At 32.5% G+C, this 21,232-nt stretch overlaps 1 protein-coding gene across 4 annotated transcripts in view; it reads right to left on the bottom strand.

The window, feature by feature from the left end:
• Positions 1–591: 591 nt before the first annotated feature.
• The window catches only part of LOC129217759 (tropomyosin), a 48,759-nt gene continuing 28,118 nt past the window's right edge, over positions 592–21,232 (bottom strand). For 2 of the 4 annotated variants that reach the window (XM_054852100.1, XM_054852098.1), the window contains 4 exons: positions 15,302–15,377; positions 9,507–9,569; positions 6,020–6,089; positions 592–992 (listed from right to left, as the gene is read on the bottom strand). In XM_054852100.1, coding sequence (XP_054708075.1) covers positions 910–992; positions 6,020–6,089; positions 9,507–9,569; positions 15,302–15,377 — 292 coding nt within the window. In that variant the 3' untranslated portion in view covers positions 592–909. Of the gene's footprint in view, positions 993–6,019; positions 6,090–9,375; positions 9,439–9,506; positions 9,570–15,301; positions 15,378–21,232 lie in introns of all 4 variants that reach the window. The other 2 variants (XM_054852099.1, XM_054852097.1) reach the window with 1 other exon arrangement.

The following is a 21,232-nucleotide window of genomic DNA, read 5'->3' as shown; positions in this document are numbered from 1 at the left end:
CTAGACAAACTACTTCATTCACATAATTACAAGTTTTTTTTTTTTTTTTTTGAGCAATCACGACTGCTAATTGTTTTCATTTGACCGTCCTTAATGTCCGGTTCCTTTTTCAACCCACCGTCCTCTGCAGGCGCGACTCCTGACGGTAGCCGCTGCTCCTGGTCGGTGGCGTCCATGTCCTACACACACGCGCCTTTACACACATACACACACGCAAACGTACATACACACAGGTCTACGCACACACACAAGCCTACACATGAACAACTATACACACGTAACCGCTCAAGAGCAGGGACAGGAACCGTTTCTAGAAACAAGCGAATGGGGTAGTAACCAATAAATAGGGTCCTGTCGCAACTCGTGATTGCGAAAAACATAATTTGAATTCAAAATTTCAGAATTCAAATTATTTTTGAAAATTCGAAAGGATTTTTTTTTTGAACTTATCAATAATGCCTTTGGAAAAAACCAAATCGAACAATCGTTTCTTGTACATATTCTACGTCAAAATCAATTTTCGTTAGTGTTTTTTTTCTATACCTAAAACGCTGTTTTATCATGGAAACTCAAGAAAGACAAGAGTAGTAGTGAATAAAAGTTCTTTTAATTCACCTCAAAATAGTGTTCAGATTTTGATAACAATTTACAAACTTTTTTTAAATATTAGGTACACAGATCAATTGTTTATATTGTGTTAGATGATGTGAAATACTGTCTACAATTCAGTTCCTCGGTACTTTATGCCTGGCCGCTCTTTACATCGACGAGTGAATGATGTTCGTTGAAGAAGCGGGTGGGAGATGTTGCTACCCGAGCAGAAGAAATAGTGAGAAACATACAAAATGGAATTTGTAGAGATAGACAGATATACCCAGGCACAAAAGCGGATGCGAATCGGGTCGATCTTTAGTAGCCGGTAAGCTCTGCAAAGGTTTGGTCCAACTCGTCGGAGATGGCTTTGTATTTCTCCTTCTCTTGGACCAGTTCATCTGGAAGACAAGAGCACACAGAACGTCAATTTTCATTCAAAACACACAAGTTTTTTACTCTGAAGTATCAAGAGACCCTAACCAGGGCCTGATTAACGCACAGGCCAACTAGGCCTGGGCCTGGGGCCCCATCTTTCTAAGGGGCCCCGAATTTTTCGAAAATTTATGCATAGCATAAAGAACTAATATGTATTTTTGTAAAAATGATAAAAAATCTTCTTTTAAATAAATGTCAATCATTATTTTACGTTGACTTAATCTGATAGAATAGAGATGGAGGCCTCCAAAGCATTGTGGGTCATGGGCCTCACTTTCAGTTAGTCGGGCTCTGACTCTAATATCTCATTATATACACTTGTAGTGATGTCAGAGGTAGTATATCTTAATATATAAAAATCAATGTCCTGAAATAACATATATATATATATATGTATATATATATATATATATCAACGCACAGCCGAAACCGCTGAAGCTTCAGACTTGAAATTTGGCAGGCATGTCCGCGTGATTACGAAAGTAACCACTAAGAAAGGATTTTTCGAAATCTCAATTAGTTCGGGAGAAATTAATTAAAACCTCTTAATTTCTTCGAAATTAAAACCTGTCATTGAATTCAAATCCCTTATTTTCGAAGGCTTTCCTCCATTCAAATCATTATTCAGTACTTCATCTCAACTTTTGGTCGATAGCGAACTATAAATTTGATATTGTTTTTGTTTCTCACGTGGTTCTTCGAGGCTTTTCTCAAGTCAAATCATAATGCTTCTGTCTTTTGCTTTCATTTTTTCAAAACTAGAAACGAAGTTTTTAAGAACATCATCACAGGCGGACTATACTTTTGAATTTAGAAGCGTGCAGTTTCCTGTTAAAGTTTGCTTTGCAATAACCATTAATAAGTCACAAGGACAGACATTAAAAGTAGCAGGGCCCGATTTAAGAGAAGACTTTTTTTTCACGCGGCCAATGTTATGTAGCTTGCTCCAAAGTCAGTTCATCAAGCAGCTTAATAATTTAAGCACCAGAAAAAAAAAACTAAAAATGTTGTATACAAATAAGTTCTTGCTTAAACATAGGTTTATCAATAAAATGTGGATGGCCTATGTTTGCAAAGATAATCAATACTTTAAAAGGATCTTTAATAACAGTTAAAGATCGGTTAAGGACAAAGGCATATATGTAAGGAGTCCAGGGGCCCCGGGATCCTCCCCAAATTAGAAAAAGTTATAGGTAATAAGTAATTATTATAGGGGATTTTCGAAACTAGGTGCACCAAGCACTGTTAACCCCTGTTAATTCCATTACCCGAGCAATGCCGGGTACGGGAATGCTAGTTCACTATATAACTCGGTTTTAGTAGATTGCTGTTTAATACACATATTTACACGTTCACTCTTCCAGTGACAATCGTCCTCTGACTGCCAGTGCTGATTATCAGAAAGCCTTGTGGGAGTTCAAGTGGTTGCGCAATTGGGGTTTCCATAGTTGCGCAATTGGGATTTTCTCCTTTTGCATGAACTGATCTGGTGAATTTATGGGTTTCCCACACACTGTACTCTCGATTATCCGTGTTAATCAATGTACGGGTAATCGAAAGACACGGATAATCCAAAAATCACCAAGCACACAGAAAAGTGTGTATTTGGAGACTAAAAGTAAAGTACACGATGGTACATAAAATACTTCGGGTTTAATTACAATACGCTACTGATACAAAAAGTAATACATTAGTGCTAGTAATGAAATATACAGGGTGTTCCGTTTTAACCTGCAAGACCTTTATTTTCGCAACCGTTAGTCCTAGACATATACTTCCAATTGCGAAAATGTTCAAAATCAGGTGCAGAGTTTGAAGTGACAATGTTTTCTTAAAGTTTGAAGTAAAAATAAAAATGAGTCAAAAATACAAAATTTCACTTTTTACACGAGCCCCAGGTCCCCTAATATTTAGGGAAATAATCTCCATTGAAAAATAATTCCAACACAAAAAGTTTGAAATTAGTACGACCAATATTCACCGAGATAGGAAGCGCAGCGTTTTGTGACTTACACCAATTTTCACTCGCCGCCAATAACACCTTTTGGGGGAAAATATAGCGGTTAACAAATGTTAAAAATTACATGTGTTCATAGACTGATTTTCCAAATTGTTTGAGGTTTTGTTGTGTGTTTTTGCGTATCACAGTATAACATTCGCATTTATTTTTGAATAGCAATGAAAAATATAAATTCCTTGTATTTCTTACTTTGACGACCTGTCACTCTTCTGAAAGGGCAATAAGTTCCAATCTCATCTTCTATATAGTCCCTTAGAACTTTGAACTGGAATATCTCCTTGAGGTCGCACAAATGTCAAGTTTTTTGTGTCAGTAATAGTTTTCAATGGAGATTATTTCTCTAAATATTAGTTAGGGGACCTAGGGCTCGTATAAAAAGTTAAATTTTGTATTTTTTGACTCATATTTATTTTTGCTTCAAACTTTCAATATCTTAACTCTGCATCTGAGTTTGAATATTTTTGCAATTGGAAGTATACATCTAGGACTAACGGTTGCGAAAATAAAGGTCTTGTAGGTTAAAACGGAACACCCTGTATAATAAAATTTGGCATAATTTTTAGCTTTAATTAAACTAAATTTTTTTTATTTAAATTTTCGGATGCACGGATAATCCGCACACGGATAATCGGGAGTACAGTGTATTTCAATAGTGATCAGGGACATTTTCAGTGATTTAAAAAAGAATCGTCAGGGTTTTGCTAATCACATATTTCTATAAATTTAACGCCGTTGAACAAAATCGCTTTTCTAAATTTCATTTAAATCCAGTAGCTAAAAACATTTATATACTGTGAAATCACGAATTATTCGGAAAATTATTGTTATTTAGTTGATAATATATGTTATCAGTTGAAAAATAATGTTTAGTTGCATTACAACGAACACCAATGCAACTCTAAATATCCGTTTCAACGAAATAATTTTCAGTTCCGATTTAAAACCCATTTCATTGCTTGAATTCCATTACAACGAAATTCCTGTTGCAATGAACAAATGCTACAGTAACTTGCAGTTCGTTATAACGGTATTTCACTGTATATAAATTTAAATTGATTTTGTAGCGGTTTTTTCTTAATGAAATTCATTATTCCGGGAAAGGTTCAAAATCGGAATTTTCTGTGGAATGGATTATTATTAGCACAGTCTGTGGTATGGCAGGAAGTGCGTAAAAATTACGGAGAAACCATAGTAGTTGGAGTCTCTGAGTTAAATATATATTTTTTTAAACATGCTTTTAAATTTTAGAAAGGAATAAACGTTCGTTTCAATTGCTGTGAGCATCAGAACTTTAAACTCTCTCACGCACCTATAATCAAGAGAAACAGTTATGAAAACTTTGTTCCAGGTGTGAAAAAATCGAGTGTGATTAGAAGAAAACTTATTAGTCACCACACCCGTTTTCTACTTGGTACTTTTTTTTTTTTTTGTAAACCAGAAAAAGTAACTGAATAATAATAAAATAACCTAAAAGTAACAAAAAAAAAAAAAAAAAAAAAAAAACTACTGCAGTTCAAATTAGCATTTAAACGACTACTAAAAAGTAAAAACTATCCGTTTAAGTATAAGTAAATGTAATTGATTATTGGATTTAAGTTCAACCGATATTGCATAAGGGATTCGGGAGAGTGGCAACCAGGTGGTGAATTATACTAATATTTTTAGTCGATATTTTCATTATTTAGTCGCCAATGGCTTATGTTAAAATCGTTTGATATTTTTCCTCAAAATTTGTTAATGTATTGGCAGTACTAATGTCTAGAAGGGGATCGAACCTCCCTTTATGCACACCCATGCACATTGTGTTGTCTTTTTAAGGGATTTTTAGAGGATCAAGCCATTAAAATTGATTCAAGTCGGGATTGCGGAGTCGGACTGATTTTAGAGTAAAGGAATCGCGAGTCGTAGGCTCCAAAGTTCCAAGAGTCTGGAATTTTACGTCAGAGCCCACAGCCCTGATTTCAACAAAATGTAAAACAATCCTCCAAATACAGTTCTTAAACAAAATTACAATTTCTATGGAAATGTAAAATAACCAGCATAATAAATACGCCGAGTCTTCAAAATACATGAAAAGTTCTTTTAAAATGTACAATTATTAAAGCACAAGGAGTACACGGAAGGTATATAAACGATATTCTCAACTCCAATAAACTCTCAGAGGCGCTGGAGTCTCTGGCTAATGGCAGCTCGAAAGAGGTAAAACAAACAAATGCCGTAACTTATAACCTACTTTTGAGTTTAGAGAATGACAGATTTTTTTTCATCGTGTTTATGAAGTTTTTCCCTCCTATTCTTTAAAAATTACACTACACAACAAACTGCCTGAAGGCTACATTTTACCACAAAGGTGGAACGGAACGTTTCACCCCTTTCAGTAGTTTCTTAAACCAGCACAAGGTAACGTATAAAAAAATATTAATGTATTGGATTGGGTTTAATGCGGGCTACAAGGCTAATAAATGGACTTTCTCATTTAGACTATGATTCCAGGCTTAGAAGGCTAAAAATGTACAGTCTTGAGCAAAGAAGAGACCGAGGGGACATGAGTCAGTTGTTTAAATTTATTAAAATGAAAGATGTTACGGGGCTAAGGTTTAGCACTGAAAACAGGACAAGGGGTCATTGTTTTAAGCTATTTAAATCTCAGGCTAACACGGATGTTAGGAAAAATTATTATTTCAGCAGGGTAGCGGAACCTTGGAACAGCTTACCGGAAGAGGTGGTAATGAGCAAGGGAGTAGATAGTTTTAAGAGAGCCATTGATCTTCACTGGGGATTGTAAATTGACTAGAATCAATCTAGCTGGGCCCAGAGCCTGTTGCTGGTCGTCACTTTTGTATTTTTATTTGTATTCAAGCTCTAGAAATGCGGCCAAAGTAGAATGTAAAGAAGTCACCAAGTGCCAGTGTACCCTTGTTTTATTCTTATCGAAAACTTTTACTCTTCCCATTTTGGAAAGCGACTTACCTTCAAGTCTGTCAACCTCCTTCTGTAATTTCTGGACAGATCTTTCAGCGAACTCAGCTCTGGCTTCAGCCTATGGGAGTCAACTCTAGAGTTAGCAAGGTAGAAAGAGGAACAAGCTTTCGGCATGTCGATTGCCAGACATACATTTCATGAAACCAAAAGGCTATGAATCTAAGCTGAAGGCTAAATAAATGTTGCCGACTTTGAAAGTATTTAAAAAAATGCAGTACAACCTCACTCAATTCTGGACGACAGGCTATTAATTACACTTCCCTCATTGTATCAAGTGCAGACATCGCAATATGTTTAAGATTATTGAATGCCTTTGCAATTTCCTTCAAATTTATGCCTGTTACCACACTGTTAACAGAAATCCTGAAATTTTACGGTAAAAGTTACAGGCATCCATGTTGCCAGTAACTTGTTCCATAAAATTCTATTTTACGGTAAAATTTTACGGTGGAATAAACGTGAGTTAAAAAACGCAACATGCAAGCAACAGGTTCGATCTCGAGACCTTCGTATTGACGGGAGGCTTTACGGACCACCATACCAGTTGGGACACATCGCTGCTTCGTACTGTAAGTTATGTGAGGCATCAATCGGAGTTGAATTTTTTTTTCTGTACAATTTACTGTAAACTTTTTCTGTGCTGTAAACAGTCTATTTTACAGAAAGATTTACCATAAAAGGTTCCTGAATTTTTAACAGTATATGAGTAAATTTATATAGTGAAAACGAAAACGGGAGAGAGGCAAAATTAAAGGTTGAATTCCTGAAGAAGCAATGAATTAATTTTGCCAACAGAGTAATTTATTTCTTAATTAATTAAGCAAATTCCATCCTCATTATATAAGCAAAGTTACCATCCATTTAGCCGGATCGAGGTAGAACACAGGCAAATACCTCACAGCTCATTACTAACAGTGCCGGACCTAAAGGGGAGCAAGACTTTTGGGGGTAGCAAATTCACCCTATTTCTATTTTTATTTCGTTCAAAATCGATCTAAAAACTTGAAGAAAAACAAATAACAACGGCAGTTTAAACTTTTTGCTGCTCAAAAAAAAAAAAATCGAAGATCTGGCGCTGATTACTGTATCCAGAGACTGCAATAAAGAAGTTAATCTTATACTACTATATCGGCAAAATAAAGTTATACTGCGTGAAAAAGAAATAGGAATTAAAGAATGAAAAGAAAACAAAACCCCTAAGCATTATTACTCATTTAAATACATTTTTTAAAGCGCAAAGCAAGTTCTAACAATAATTTGACAAAGCGGTGATACTTGTTTTTTAATGATCTTTACAATATTTAGAATATATTTTTATTTTTTAATATATTTACTTTCTTTTTACCTAGGTAGTATCCTAATTACAGAATCAAACAAAAATATGAATCAATTTATTTATTTGCTTTTCCTATGTAAAAAGTCTTTTTTTTTTTGAAATTCTTCCACATTTTTTTCAGTCTGTAGTACCGCAAAATAATTTGAAATACAAGTATTAACATAAATCATGTATGTATGCATATCTCTGGCAATCAATATGCTGAAAGCTTGCACTAGTGAGAAAATAAGAAAGTAGTATTTACTTTTGCTTAGATTAGTATCAAACTAATCTAAGCAAACTAATCTTTGATACTAATCTTAGATTAGTATCAAACTAATCTAAGCAAACTAATCTTTGTGCAAAAATTATGACATTTTAAGCTAACTGATTAAATACAATTCTCAATAATAATAATAATAATAATAATAATAAATATAATAACAAATGTACCAAACATAGTATTCCTGGACATTCCAGATAAAATTTGTTTAATATGTCAAGTACGTTTGGAGATAAATTTTAAAATATAAAATTATGTACAAACTAGCAGACATTATCAATGGGAAAAATCCTATGCAGTTGTTGAGCATTTTAACAGGAAATTGAAAGAAACTCATTAATATATTTTATAAAATTGCAATTAATTAGTTAAAATTATGGAATTCAGAAAAAAATATTTCAAGGTAACATTCTAAATAATATACATAATGCATTATAATACGACATTATATTGTTTTAAGTGTATTTTATCTTGAAAATCTTATTTTTTTCACCTGATATTTAATACATCATGTCAGTGCTGCAGTATAAATATAAGAATTAATAGAAAATTTATTTGAATTAAATTATTTATTTACTCTAATTGGATAAACTTTAAATCTAAGAATAAAAATCTTGTTAACAGACAATTCAAAAGAAGTTTTATGAGAAGAATTTAAAATTTCTGCTTTTACTAAACACTTTTCTTTTTAAATATTTTTAAGCGAATTAAAACCCCCCACTAATAACTATCAATATTATGGAAAAGCTCCTAACCATGTATAACATTTTGATTAATAAATTCATTAGTTAACAGCATTGATTTTCAGGTTTGTTTCTTTTCAGATTTTGAGAGAAATTGAATTTTAAATTTAGGCTTAAGTGGAAAAAAATAATAACTTTCCAAAATTAGTAAATTTTGCTATGTTTTAGAATTTTCAGCAATTTTCTCATTGGATTAAAAGTTTCAAAACTAGCAGTTTTCTCTGTGGCCTTTAGCCCACTAAAAATATCTTGAGTTTCAAAGTTTTGTTAAAAACTTTACTTATTACAGGTGTTCCTCAGTATTTTAATGCAATTTGAAATCCCTAAGTTTTTCAAGTTTTAATACTTAAAATTTGAGTTTAAAAAATCAATAAAGTATTAAAATAAAAAATACAACGGGTTAATGTAAAGTAGCATAGAATAAAATGCCTTCCAAATCTCAACGTAATTGATATATTTGCAGGATGCAAAAGGATTGAAATCTCAAACACGGCATTGCACCTTCGACGAAGCACGTGTATAATTAATTTAAAGATTGGTTTCCATTACATTAAAAAATCATTTTTTAATTTATTCTGATACGATATGATTTGAAATATAAAGTGAAAATGAAAAAGTTGTCTTCCAACCGCAAACTTTCGACAATCGCATTTTTGGAGCAAAATAAAACTTCCGGCGCATTTTTTTTTTCATTTTTTTAGCACAGAAAGATGCAATTGAGTCAGAAAATAATACTTTTAGAGCGGGATGGTGCGTTTTGACGCAGACGTACCATCACGGAGTTTCGTAAAAATATTGTTAAGTTTCCTGATATGTCCTTGCATTTTCGGAAGAATTTTTTTATAAAGTTTCCTGATGTGTCCTTGCATTTTCGGAAGAATTTTCTGTGCTTTCTATGTAGTGTGTCAACCTTAATTAAAAAATAAAAAAGAGCATAAACTGCAGCACTGATCAATGTGAGTGAACAGTCCCAATCGGACTGGAATGCATGCCACAAGCCTACCTCTTGGAGCCTCTGAGTCATTTGCCTAATGGTCATTTCGTAGGTCTCCTCCTTCTGCAAAGCCTGTGTGTGGCAAAAGCAAAAGCACATTAAACGAGGAGAAAGCACAAAAAGAAAGAAACACATCTTACCTGCTTCAACCTCTCAGTCATAGTGCGAATTTGAGATTCATAAGCCTCCTCCCTTTGTAGGTACTAGGGTCAGAAACAGAGAGAGTGTGCAAAAGAAAGCATTATTAGTTAACATGGGAATATCTAACTGGAACAGGAAAAAAACTGAGACGTATGCCAGGCTTATTTCGAAACAAAACAAAACAAAAATACACTAATGGCTGTGCTGGATGAGCAAAAATATTACAAAACTAAAAACGTCAAAAACTTGAATGACAACAATATCTGTTGTTATCATAACCAGAAATATATTTTAACTTTCCCCCCCTACCCTATATGTGTATTTCATGCTTTGAAAATCCAATAACTCAAAATAAATTCAATCGTATTTTTGCAAATTGTATCTCGTATAAAAATTTAGAATCGAGAAAAATGTTGGGGTAAAAAGCAATTTTAACTTCTAAAATATTGCATTTGACGGTTTTTTAATTTTTTAAAACTCAAAATATCAAACATTCCATAGGTTAAAAATTAAAAGTACTACACATTTTTTCTTCCACCTCATTCTTAAAAAGTTAGCTTTTTTATGCAATGGATCACTATTATAATTGTTACTGTTTTCGTATATTTCACTCCTCTAAAAATTTCAACGAGTATTTTTACGCCTTGAAGAAAACTCTAATCTCTGATAATAACCAACGAACAGCGCCTCAATCTGATTCAATAGCTTATTATTACTGAAAGTTTTTGAAGTGCTTAGTTTGCAAAATCTCATGACTGTTCATTGTAAATTAAATGCTCACTCCTCTATAAAACTCAGGTCAAAAGTTCAAGTATTAACGCTGCATATTTTAATAAAAGCATTTCCACCCTGGTAATAGAAAGAACTTAAAATTTAAACACTATACTTCATATTAAGAAATATAATGTTCAAATTTTAAGTAACCTAAATTAAGTTTTCTTTGAAAACAATTGTTGTTTAGAGCTATTAAATTTTTTTTCAACACCTAACAGTTCGATTTTCCCCCACATTATGATCAGAAACAAGCATAAATCAATTTTGTATTTTTACTCAATTATATGAATTCAAAACAGTTAAAATCGGTTTAAGTATTCGTATTTATTAATTTATGATGATTTTTAATTGCAGAGAAAAAAAAGCATCTTTACTAAAAGTTGGCTTTTTTCTGAAAAAGGGACTACACTAGGAAGAAGACTTTACAAAAAATGAGTGTGGGAAAAGAGGATGCATTTTTTAAAAATACTTTTTACATTTTGTCACCACTTCTCAACTATTTTTCTACAATACAACTTTTCTTATTCTTATTTTGTCTTCTAATCCATAGCTAAATTTGTCTTTAACTTTACTGTTTTTCCAAAAGAAAATATTAAAATAAATTACATTTTCGTTCACATTCAGTTAATAAAAACATCAAAAATGTTGGACATAAAATGTCAATGGACAAAAATTGTCCCAAAACGAAGTACTCTTTGATGCCTGGATAGGTAAAAAAAAGCTTATAGGACTAGCAATTTTTTCTCCTCTAACTCATGAACATTGTTAGTTTGTAAATCCATAATGAATATAATTTATTTTCAATGATTGAAAAATATCCCTAATAATTTCACTACTCTTTTAAACATTTAACACTCTAACAACTTAAAAGAAAAAAAGTTCAAAAAATTATCTGAAAATATTTATAATGGTAAATGTCTTCTCTTACCAACACATAAATCAACACTTTCAGATTTTAGAACGGTTTAGATCGTTACTGTAATTCTGCCTGTCATATTCTATTTTAGATATTTGTTTTATGACTTTTTTCAGATTTACATTGGATTTAATTTTTTGGAAAAATGAAAATCAATGATATTTAAAAGTGTTTTTCTTCTTTTGTTTTAAATTCAGTATATTTTCATTTATGAATGTAATAATTTCACAATATATTATGTAATACCATTTCATAAATACCCATTCATCAAAAGTTTTCATAAGAACACTTACATTTATGATCCTGAATTACATCGTTTAGTTATGATGATTTAAACATTTAATGAACTTTAATATTTATTTCTCATTGAAAATGATAAATGATAATTTTTTTATATATATATTTTTTTTTGAAGAATGCTTCTTTTTTTTTACTACATCATTCAGGCAAAAATTAGATTAATTTTTGTAACCTGAAATATATCTGCATTAAGAATCAATCAAAATCCTCAAAATTATTATTTATTTGTTTCTGGACTTTGACATCTTATACGAAAATCATTCATTCGTGTAATCCTCCAATGAATTTTCCCCTTGAAAAGATTCATTTGTAGACAAAATATAATGCACAAAACTTAAAAGAACATACAAAATAATTCATCAAAAAGTAACAGCACAGGTTTCCAAAACAAAATAGTCACAACAGATAAGCCTGGCATAGAAGAAAAGGGTATGGACAGCAGCAGCAATCATGATCAGGGCTGAGTATGGAAGAAAAAAAAGCACTGCTGCAAGCTGCCATAAGCCTTGATACGATATTAAAAGGATAATAAAACTACTAGGAACTGACTACAAAGCTAAAAGTATAGAATGACCAGATGCTTCAAAGCTCAAGATTCAGGAGCGGATTTAGTCTATTCAAGGGGGTGGTGGTTGAAAACCGTAAAACCGGAAAGAAGAGACCGAGGGGACATGATTCAGCTGTTTAAATTAATTAAAATGAAAGATGTTACGGGGCTAAGGTTTAGCACTGAAAACAGGACAAGGGGCCATTGTTTTAAGCTATTTAAATCTCAGACTAACATGGATATTAGGAAAAATTATTATTTTAGCAGGGTAGTGGAACCTTGGAACAGCTTACCGGAAGAGGTGGTAATGAGCAAGGGAGTAGACAGTTTTAAGAGGGCCATTGATCTTCACTGGGGATTGTAAATTGACTAGAACCAGTCAAGCTGGGCCCAGAGCCTGTTGCTGGTCGTCACTTTTGTATTTGTATTTGCATTTGTAAAAGCCATTCCTCCCCCCCAAACCCATCACATGGGGGGGAGGCAGGGAGTCAATCCCCCCTCTTATCCTGTCTTTTAAATACTAATCGCCCCTCATGAACTTATCTCCCCCTTGAAGTGTCAAATCTCCCCTTTGAGGGCTATCACCTCAAGGGTTGGAAACCACTGTTCTAAGTCATTGCAATATATTAGTCTTTTAAATACTAATCGCCCCTCATGAACTTATCTCCCCCTTGAAGTGTCAAATCTCCCCTTCGGGGGCTATCACCTCAAGGGTTGGAAACCACTGTTCTAAGTCATTGCAATATATTAGTATTATCATACTAGTATAGTGTAGTCCATGGCAGAAACGGGTTGGAAGCCACATATAGAAATATAAAAATTATTAAAGTTAAAAAAAAGGGGGGAGGGGCGAGCTTAGGTTCAAATTAAAAAGTGGGTAACGCTGTCAATCCTCGACTACAGTAACTGTCTAAACTTGATTTAAAGCAAATTTGTGCAGTGTACTTGATTGAAATTAGTAGCTACTGCTAGTAATTCCTTCAACTCTATATTATTGGTTTTAGAAAATAACAGTCACAGAGGGGGCGGTCGCCCCCCCCCTCCTAGTAAATCTGCCACTGTCAAGATTATAGTATTATTGTCTCCTTTTGATTTTCACTCTTAAAGTAAAGGTCGTATTCTTCATCAAAATACATTAGGTTTAAAGAAATGATCATACTCTAATTATATTTTCTGTCTCTAAAATAAGTTATTTATTAATTTATTTCATTAATTAATTTAGTTTTGCTAAAAACTTATGTAACATGAATTACACTGAAATTTGTGTAATTTTGAATCACACTGAAATTTGCAGTAAAATTGAAATAAAACTGAGAATTCAGAATTAATATTTCCAAAAAAATATTATTAATATTGCGACCACAAAAATAAAATATTTTGTGCTAAAATAATATCTAAGAGTCATTGTTTTAAGCTTTTTACTTCGCTAGCTAGTCTTTAAATCAGAAAAAAAATACTTCAATAGGGTTAGAGCATTGGTAATAGTTTATCTGAAGCAACTGTTACTTGCAATGGAACAAACAGTTTTAAGAGTGTTCTTGATCTGCATTGGGGATTGATAAATTCACTAGGGCAAGCTTATTTAGCTGGGACCAGAGCCTACTAACTGTCGCCACTTTGGTATTTGTAAAATATATCATAATCAGACATAGTTTATTACAAATTGCAATTGAAACATCTGATAATTCTAAACAAGAACTCTAATTTAATTTTTAAAAATAACTACAAAGAACTGTTAGTTCAAAAACAAAGAAAAAGTAAAAAACTTAAAGTTGAAGGGAAAATGCATGCTTGGTTAAAGCATAGAAATCTAAAGGAGAAAGCATGCTAGCAGTAGGTGAAAAGATTTTTTGAATTTGCACAAACGGGAGGCAATTTTTTAATTTTGCTTAAAGCAAATGTTGTAAATTTAACCCCCAAAATTTTTGTAGAATATTGAAGAAGGCTTAGGAAACACTCATTCAATTGAAATCACAAAACAAAGCACAAAATCACACAATTTAAGAAAAAGAAATTGATTAGAGTGAAATCTTTAAAGAAATCAACATTCAGATGATTTGGATCTACTCGCACTTGATTTTTATGGATTATTATTATTTGAAAATATTTGCAAATATAGATCAAGAATATTTCTATCTGAATTGGATAAAATATTGTGAGGAAGGGATTTATTTATTATACTTTATACAAAAAGGTAAAGCAATCTTTACAAGAATTCTTTTTTAATTTTTTTCCCCTGAAAATATAGAAATAGTTTTTAATAATAATTACAACTGCAAAATGAAGTAATTATCTTATTTTTTAAAAACAGTAAGTGAAACTGAAAATTGTGTTAGATTTCCAGACTAAAGCATTAGATTTGTGACATAAAGAATTAAAACATTATTAATAGGCTATTTTGGTTTATGCTTTAGGTTTATCATTAAAACTTTATTATGTTTCAATTTTTTTTTCGTTTACTTTTCGAATATTTTTCATGTGTTTTTGAATTTAACATCATATTAAACAATTATGAAATGAACTTGCAACTACTTGCAAATACTTTGCAACTGTCCTGTGTTTAATATTTTATAAATGTTATTTTTTGGAATAATAGAATATTACACTTTCAAAATTAAAATATGGTATATAACACGACACAGTTTGGCTATCTGCAGTGTAAAGTGAAACATAATAAATGAGTAGACAAAAAAATACGTGGAAAACCAAATTATCCATTAGTTATGCCAGAGTTATAACTAAAAAACCATCTGAAATGTTGAAAAGTTGCAAAACCACTTTCGATTTTAAGAAATCACAAAAACAAAGCAAATAGTTAAAGTTAAGAATTGAGTCCAAAAACACAAAACAAAAATAACGATTAATCACCTCTGTTTTGGAAGCAATTCAAAACTGTTGGAAAACTTATCGCAATTCAAATTTATCAAGATCTTCAATATATGTGGTAGTAAAGTGTAAGTATCTCTCTTGCAATTAAAAAAATATTACTCCTAAAAAGTTATCCCTCTTCCCAAAAATTGAGGGGTGCAAAAATGTTTTCTAAAAAATAAAAGCACAAAAGCTCGCCATCTGCCATGCAGGAAAAAAAAGCAAAAACATGAACTCAAAAAAGTTGAGGACTGCATCATTCCTCCAAAATGTATTTTCGATCAAAAACCATGCAAATAAACAGTAGTCGTTTGCATAAAAATGGCAAAACGTTTCGCTGCTGACCATATGAGAAAAATGACAAAATGAAATGGCTGCCTTGTTGTTACCTTCTCTTCACTGACTTCAAGGGACTTCAAGTTGTTACCCACAACTCGCAACTCTTCCTCAAGCTCTACAATTTTGCTAGAGAAGAAAAAGAAATACATTTATATCTTAAATTTTGTTCAAAAATAAAAGAGTTAGAATAAGTACTTTTAGGAAAAAACAGTATTCAAAAGTACATGAAATACACCGCCAGCTCAGTCATTTCCAGCCGAGGACTGCAGTTTCGTGCTTATTAGCACTCATCAGCCCGGCATAATATATATACCCCCATTGTAACTTACTGAATACTGTTACCTTATAGTTTGTCACAAGTATGGAACTTGGTTCCCGGATGGTTTTACGCTCTTCGATGTGATAAATGAGGGGGACACGTTTTTACTGGGAAAATAACATAGTTGACGAATTTTCGTTAACCCAAAAAGGCTTAATTTAGATTTACTTATGTCACCTTTAATTTAAAAAATAGACAAATTATCTTTAAAATGTGGTTTCAAACTAATTTAAATTGTGTTTTTATTTTTTTAAAGTTTCTTTTAGAACATATAAATAAACCAAATATTTCGGGGAACAACCTTTCCTCGCAACCCCAACACTAGTTAAAAAAATTAATGTTTTTCAGATATTATAAACAGATATATAAATATATATTCAGGAGGTTTTTTGCATACGCTAATTCGGGGAAAGTTCGAAATAGTCATATTGGGCCACTGGTTGATGAGCACGGAATTTTAATTCAGGACGATAGTGATATTGCTAATGTTCTTAATAACTTTTTTTCGAGTGTTTTTAACGATAACTGTATCTCAACAGTTGACACCAACATGACACAAGCTATAGTACAGCTTGAGGACTTTGTATTTTCCAGGGATGACGTTTTACTTCATTTGAAAAAAATTAAAGAGACTAAGGCTCCGGGGCCAGATAATATTTATCCGAAAATTTTAGTTGAATGTGCAGAGGAATTAGCAGATGTAATCGCAAACATTTTCAATGCTTCTTATAATTCGGGGACAGTGCCAGAGGACTGGAAGCTGGCTAACATCACACCGCTCTTCAAGAAAGGGTCTAAAGGGAGTGCGGGAAATTATAGACCTGTGAGTTTAACTTCGGTGGTTTGCAAAATTTTTGAAACATTGATGAAAGTTAAGATAGTAAATTTTCTAGAGACTAATAATCTATTGACTAGTTTTCAGTACGGTTTCAGGAAAGGTAAATCTTGTGCAACTAATTTATTACATTTCTATGACAAAGTTACCATGGCTTTGGACAATAAGAAGCCTGTAGATGTTGTTTACATTGATTTTCAAAAAGCTTTCGATAAGGTACCGCATGTTGCTCTACTTAGCAAATTAGCTGATATAGGAATAGGAGGGAAAACTTTCATTTGGGTAAAAAATTAGCTGACCGGAAGGAAACAAAGGGTAGTTGTAAGGGGAAATTACTCTAATTGGAGTGAGGTTTTAAGCGGGGTTCCTCAAGGATCAGTGTTAGGGCCTGTTTTGTTCATTGTCTTTATGAACGATATTCACAAAAATATTTCTGGGAACATGAATTGTTTTGCTGATGATGTCAAAGTTATGGGGACTGTAGAAAATGAAGAACAAGCAAATCAGCTGCAAGAGGATCTAGATCATATTACGGAGTGGGCTGATAAATGGGGTATGGCTGTTAATGTTGGGAAATGTCAAGTGCTACATTTAGGGCATGGAAATAAGTGTACAAGTTATTATTTGTAAGGTTCAGTCATTAGTCAGGCAGACAAAGTTACTGATCTGGGGGTCCTAATAAGTCAGGATTTAAAGTTTAGCCAACAGTGCAGCATTGCTAGCAACAAAGCCAATAAGATGCTTGGGTTTATCAATAGATCTATTTCAAATAAATCTAAAGAAGTTCTTCTGCCCTTATATAGAAGTTTGGTAAGACCCCATTTGGAGTATGCTGTTCAGTTTTGGTCTCCTTATCTTAAGAAAGACATTAATGTATTGGAAAGGGTTCAAAGGCGGGCTACAAGGCTAATAAGTGGACTTTCCCACTTAGATTATGATTCCAGGCTTAGAAGGCTAAAACTGTACAGTCTTGAGCAAAGAAGAGACCGAGGGGACATGATTCAGCTGTTTAAATTTATTAAAACGAAAGATGTTACAGGGCTAAAGTTTAGCACTGAAAACAGGACAAGGGGTCATTGTTTTAAGCTATTTAAATCTCAGGCTAACATGGATATTAGGAAAAATTATTATTTTAGCAGGGTAGTGGAACCTTGGAACAGCTTACCGGAAGAGGTGGTAATGAGCAAAGGAGTAGACAGTTTTAAGAGGGCCATTGATCTTCATTGGGGATTGTAAATTGACTAGGACCAGTCTAGCTGGGCCCAGAGCCTGTTGCTGGTCGTCACTTTTGTATTTGTATTTGTATTTATATATATTGCAAAACAGTTTTAAGTAAATTTTCTTAAAACTATTCACACAAGAAAGATTTTTACAGAAATATAGGTATGAGTTTCTTAGCAACTTTCCAAAAATGTACTGGGAGTCATTAGAAAATAAAAGTTCTTAGAAATTTTTTTTACAAACAGTTAATTCCCTAGGGGTGCCCCCCCTGAGAGCAAGGGCACCCCCCTAAATTTCGCGAAGACCCGGCCCCAAGCAAGAGCCCCCCCCCCTCCCAAATGAAAAAAATACCCCTCAAAACAACCCCTCTAAAAATCTCAATGACGCAGTCTGCCCCATGACCCCCCCCCCCCCCCAGGTTGCACCCCTGAATTCCCAGCTAATAAGTATTTTTGAATCCTTGCATTGATGTATACATTTTTGAAGTAATTTTTTCAACAATTTCTAAAGATTTTTGAGAGATACATTTATAAATTTTTGAATCAATTTTCTAATAATCTGTTATTAATCATTGTGATTTGCTGCATAGGGTATTTTTTATCTTAACTAATGAATCAATATTTATTGAGTGTAAAATTACTGTTTAAAACGAAAATATATTACTTATTTAGAAAGAAAAGAACAGAAAAATAGTTTACAGCAAATGAGGCCCCTAGTTTCAAAACCGGATACTTGCAAAAAATTCGATTTTTTTTTTTTGTTAATCTTGTAGAGAATCATAAGGCCTATTTGCCTGCTCAATATTAGGTTCAAAAACCGCTTCTTTCCCCCTTGAAATGGGGCGGGAAGGTCTGCCTTAGTTTCAAAACCGGACTTTTACGTCTCCTGTAAAATTTGGTTTTCTACAAGTGTCCGGTTTTGAAACTAGGGGCCTCAAATGAGGAAAATTGATCAAAAAGATAATCAGTTGATGAACAATGTAACATGCTGCATTTAAAAATAAATATATAAATAAATGCTGTATTTAAAAAGTCAAAAGTCTACTTTTCTGTATACCCCTCAAAGCTTGTGTTGTATACCAAAAGACAAAATTAAATAGATTCTATGCAGGGTTGGCTTTCTGCCGGCAGAAACTAGTTTTTGCCGTGCCAGTGGCAGAAACTGGTTGTAACCAGTAAAAACCGGCATAAACTGGCAAAAACTTAAAAATGTCTTTAATAATTCAAGTAATTAGTAAATGTTATTTGTTTATGTAAACTAAAAAATTAAACATCATTTCATTATTTAAAAAGATAAAATCCTATGCTAGTGCCCTTGATTTAGTACAGAAAAGGAACTTTCCAATTGCAGAGGCTCATAGTATTTGGATTAATTTAACAAAGGATACAAAATCATACAAAGGGTGCTTAGGAAAGAGGAGTGACATACAGAATTAAACAGGCATTACTGATTGTAATTTGCTCACTTATATGCTTCTTCTAAATTGTTTGTGATTGAAATTATCATGTCATGTGCTTCGAGAAGAAAGTGACAGAATTTTACTTGCCTAAATTTTGTACCTAATGTCACAGCTTTGCAAAACAAATTGGCCCCATTTCTCAAAACTTATTTTTCCAATCAAATTTTTACCACAACCAGTTACTACATGGTGGACCAGTTATACAACAGATGAAAGTTTCACGAACATTGCTTGTTCCTAAATGCATTGTCTGCTAGCTCTTCTGTTTTAAGAATATTCTAAAACTTCTCATTTGTGCATTTTGCAACAAAATTACAGTACTTTGGTTAACAATTAATTATTTTTTCCATGCATTTTCTGTTGTATATCAAGAATTAATTTTCCATTTTGCGAGTTTTTGCCAGTTTCTGCCGCAAAGTGGCAGAAAGTGGTTTTTGCCATGCCGGTTTTAACCGGTTTCTACCAGTGGTTTTAACCGCCTCGGCAGAAACTTGCCAACCCTGATTCTATGTCTTTATATGAGAGTGCTTATAATTAAAATCTTAGTAATTTGTAGTTCAGTATTGCTATCAAGAACGTATTCAAAGGGTGGTTTATTAGGGTTCAAATCCCCAGAAGAAACTATTATTAATATTTAATTTATTATTTTTTTTTCAACTTCATAAAAAAAATGAAATTTTATCATTGAAAAAGTGTACAAACTCTTTGTATCTGTAGTATTTATTTTAGTTTTTGCAGTTATTGCAAACATCATTTCTTACAAAACAATACAGCATTTTCCAGTTTGTAAAAATCTGATGCAAACAAAAGCATCAAAATTCTTTGAATTTCAAGGGGACAAATATCTATATTTAACATATCTTTATTAAAGCAAAAGATATATAAATTAAGAAGCTTTACTTCCAATGTTTCGTACATGAGTAAGCACATCTATTCTTTTGAGTTATCGATAAGAGATCAATTGTTTTAATAGGGGTTCAAGGAAGTTATGTAGTGTACACATTTCCCCCCCCCCTCATTAACCCCTTCCCTCTTGCTCCCGTGAATTTGCCGATCTTCATTTCTCGCGCCCGTGATATTGCCGTGCTCGGTGTGCAATATTAACGCGACGAAACGATTAAAATCAATTCATTTCTTTGGACCGGAATACATTTTATTTCTCTTTTTATACACTAGATGGCAGAATCAGTCAATTTTAAACGTAATTGCGGATTTTAAATGTAATTGCAGAGATGCAGGAAAGAATTTTGGTACTACTTACCAGATTGTGACGCTGGCCTCTGTATTTCAAGCTTTGAAATTTACCACACAAGAAAAATTTATTTATCTTTACTTATATCACACAAAAGATTAATAGAAGACTTTTTTAATGTTTAAAAGATGTATTTCTTAAATTTTCGCTGCTTGCTAGGGCTTGCTTGTTGACTTTTCATAAAATTTTAATTTTTTTTAAAATTTCAATCTAAAAAATATTGAAAATGAAAAATTGGATGCACATGTTGTACATACACTTATTTTTATATAATTTTCTTAAATAAAAAAGAAATAGACCTTTTTATGACCGTTTTCTTGAAAATTATTCGATCGTTAAGGGGTCAAATACTAAGGCCATTTTCACTAGCTTTAAATAACTGATGGTAACAAAAATCAATACACTATATATGAATGAAATTAAATTCAACTGATAATTTAGCTTTTGGGAGAAATGTGCTTGGAAAAACCCTTCTTGATACCAAAATCTGGTTACGCCCCTGACAGGGGTGGCCGAATTGAACCCAATTGGGTTGGACCCAATGGGTTTTTTTGAAAAAACCCATTTAAAAAAACCCATTATTTAGCCCACTTTTGGGTTTTTTTAAATTTTGTGAGAAGTTTAAAAAAAAATTAATTAATTTAAATACTTTTACAATTTAAACTTCTTTTTTATTTGTTCTTCACCACAGACAATGAACATAAAAAATGAATTTTGAGCTTTAATAGTATTTCTTAACTCTTAACGGCATTAAAAATATACTTCAAAGATTTTAAATAAATGTATTTAACTTTTTCTTCTGGTCAATAAATAACTCAAATTATCTTGACCAAGTCCTGTCACGTCTGATTTTCTCAATATTGGTAGATTGTACAGAGGAAACTAATCTAGTTAA

Source organism: Uloborus diversus, chromosome 2 (genome assembly GCF_026930045.1).
Source record: "Uloborus diversus isolate 005 chromosome 2, Udiv.v.3.1, whole genome shotgun sequence".
NCBI lineage: Eukaryota > Metazoa > Arthropoda > Arachnida > Araneae > Uloboridae > Uloborus > Uloborus diversus.
This window is presented reverse-complemented; position numbering and strand designations above follow the sequence as displayed.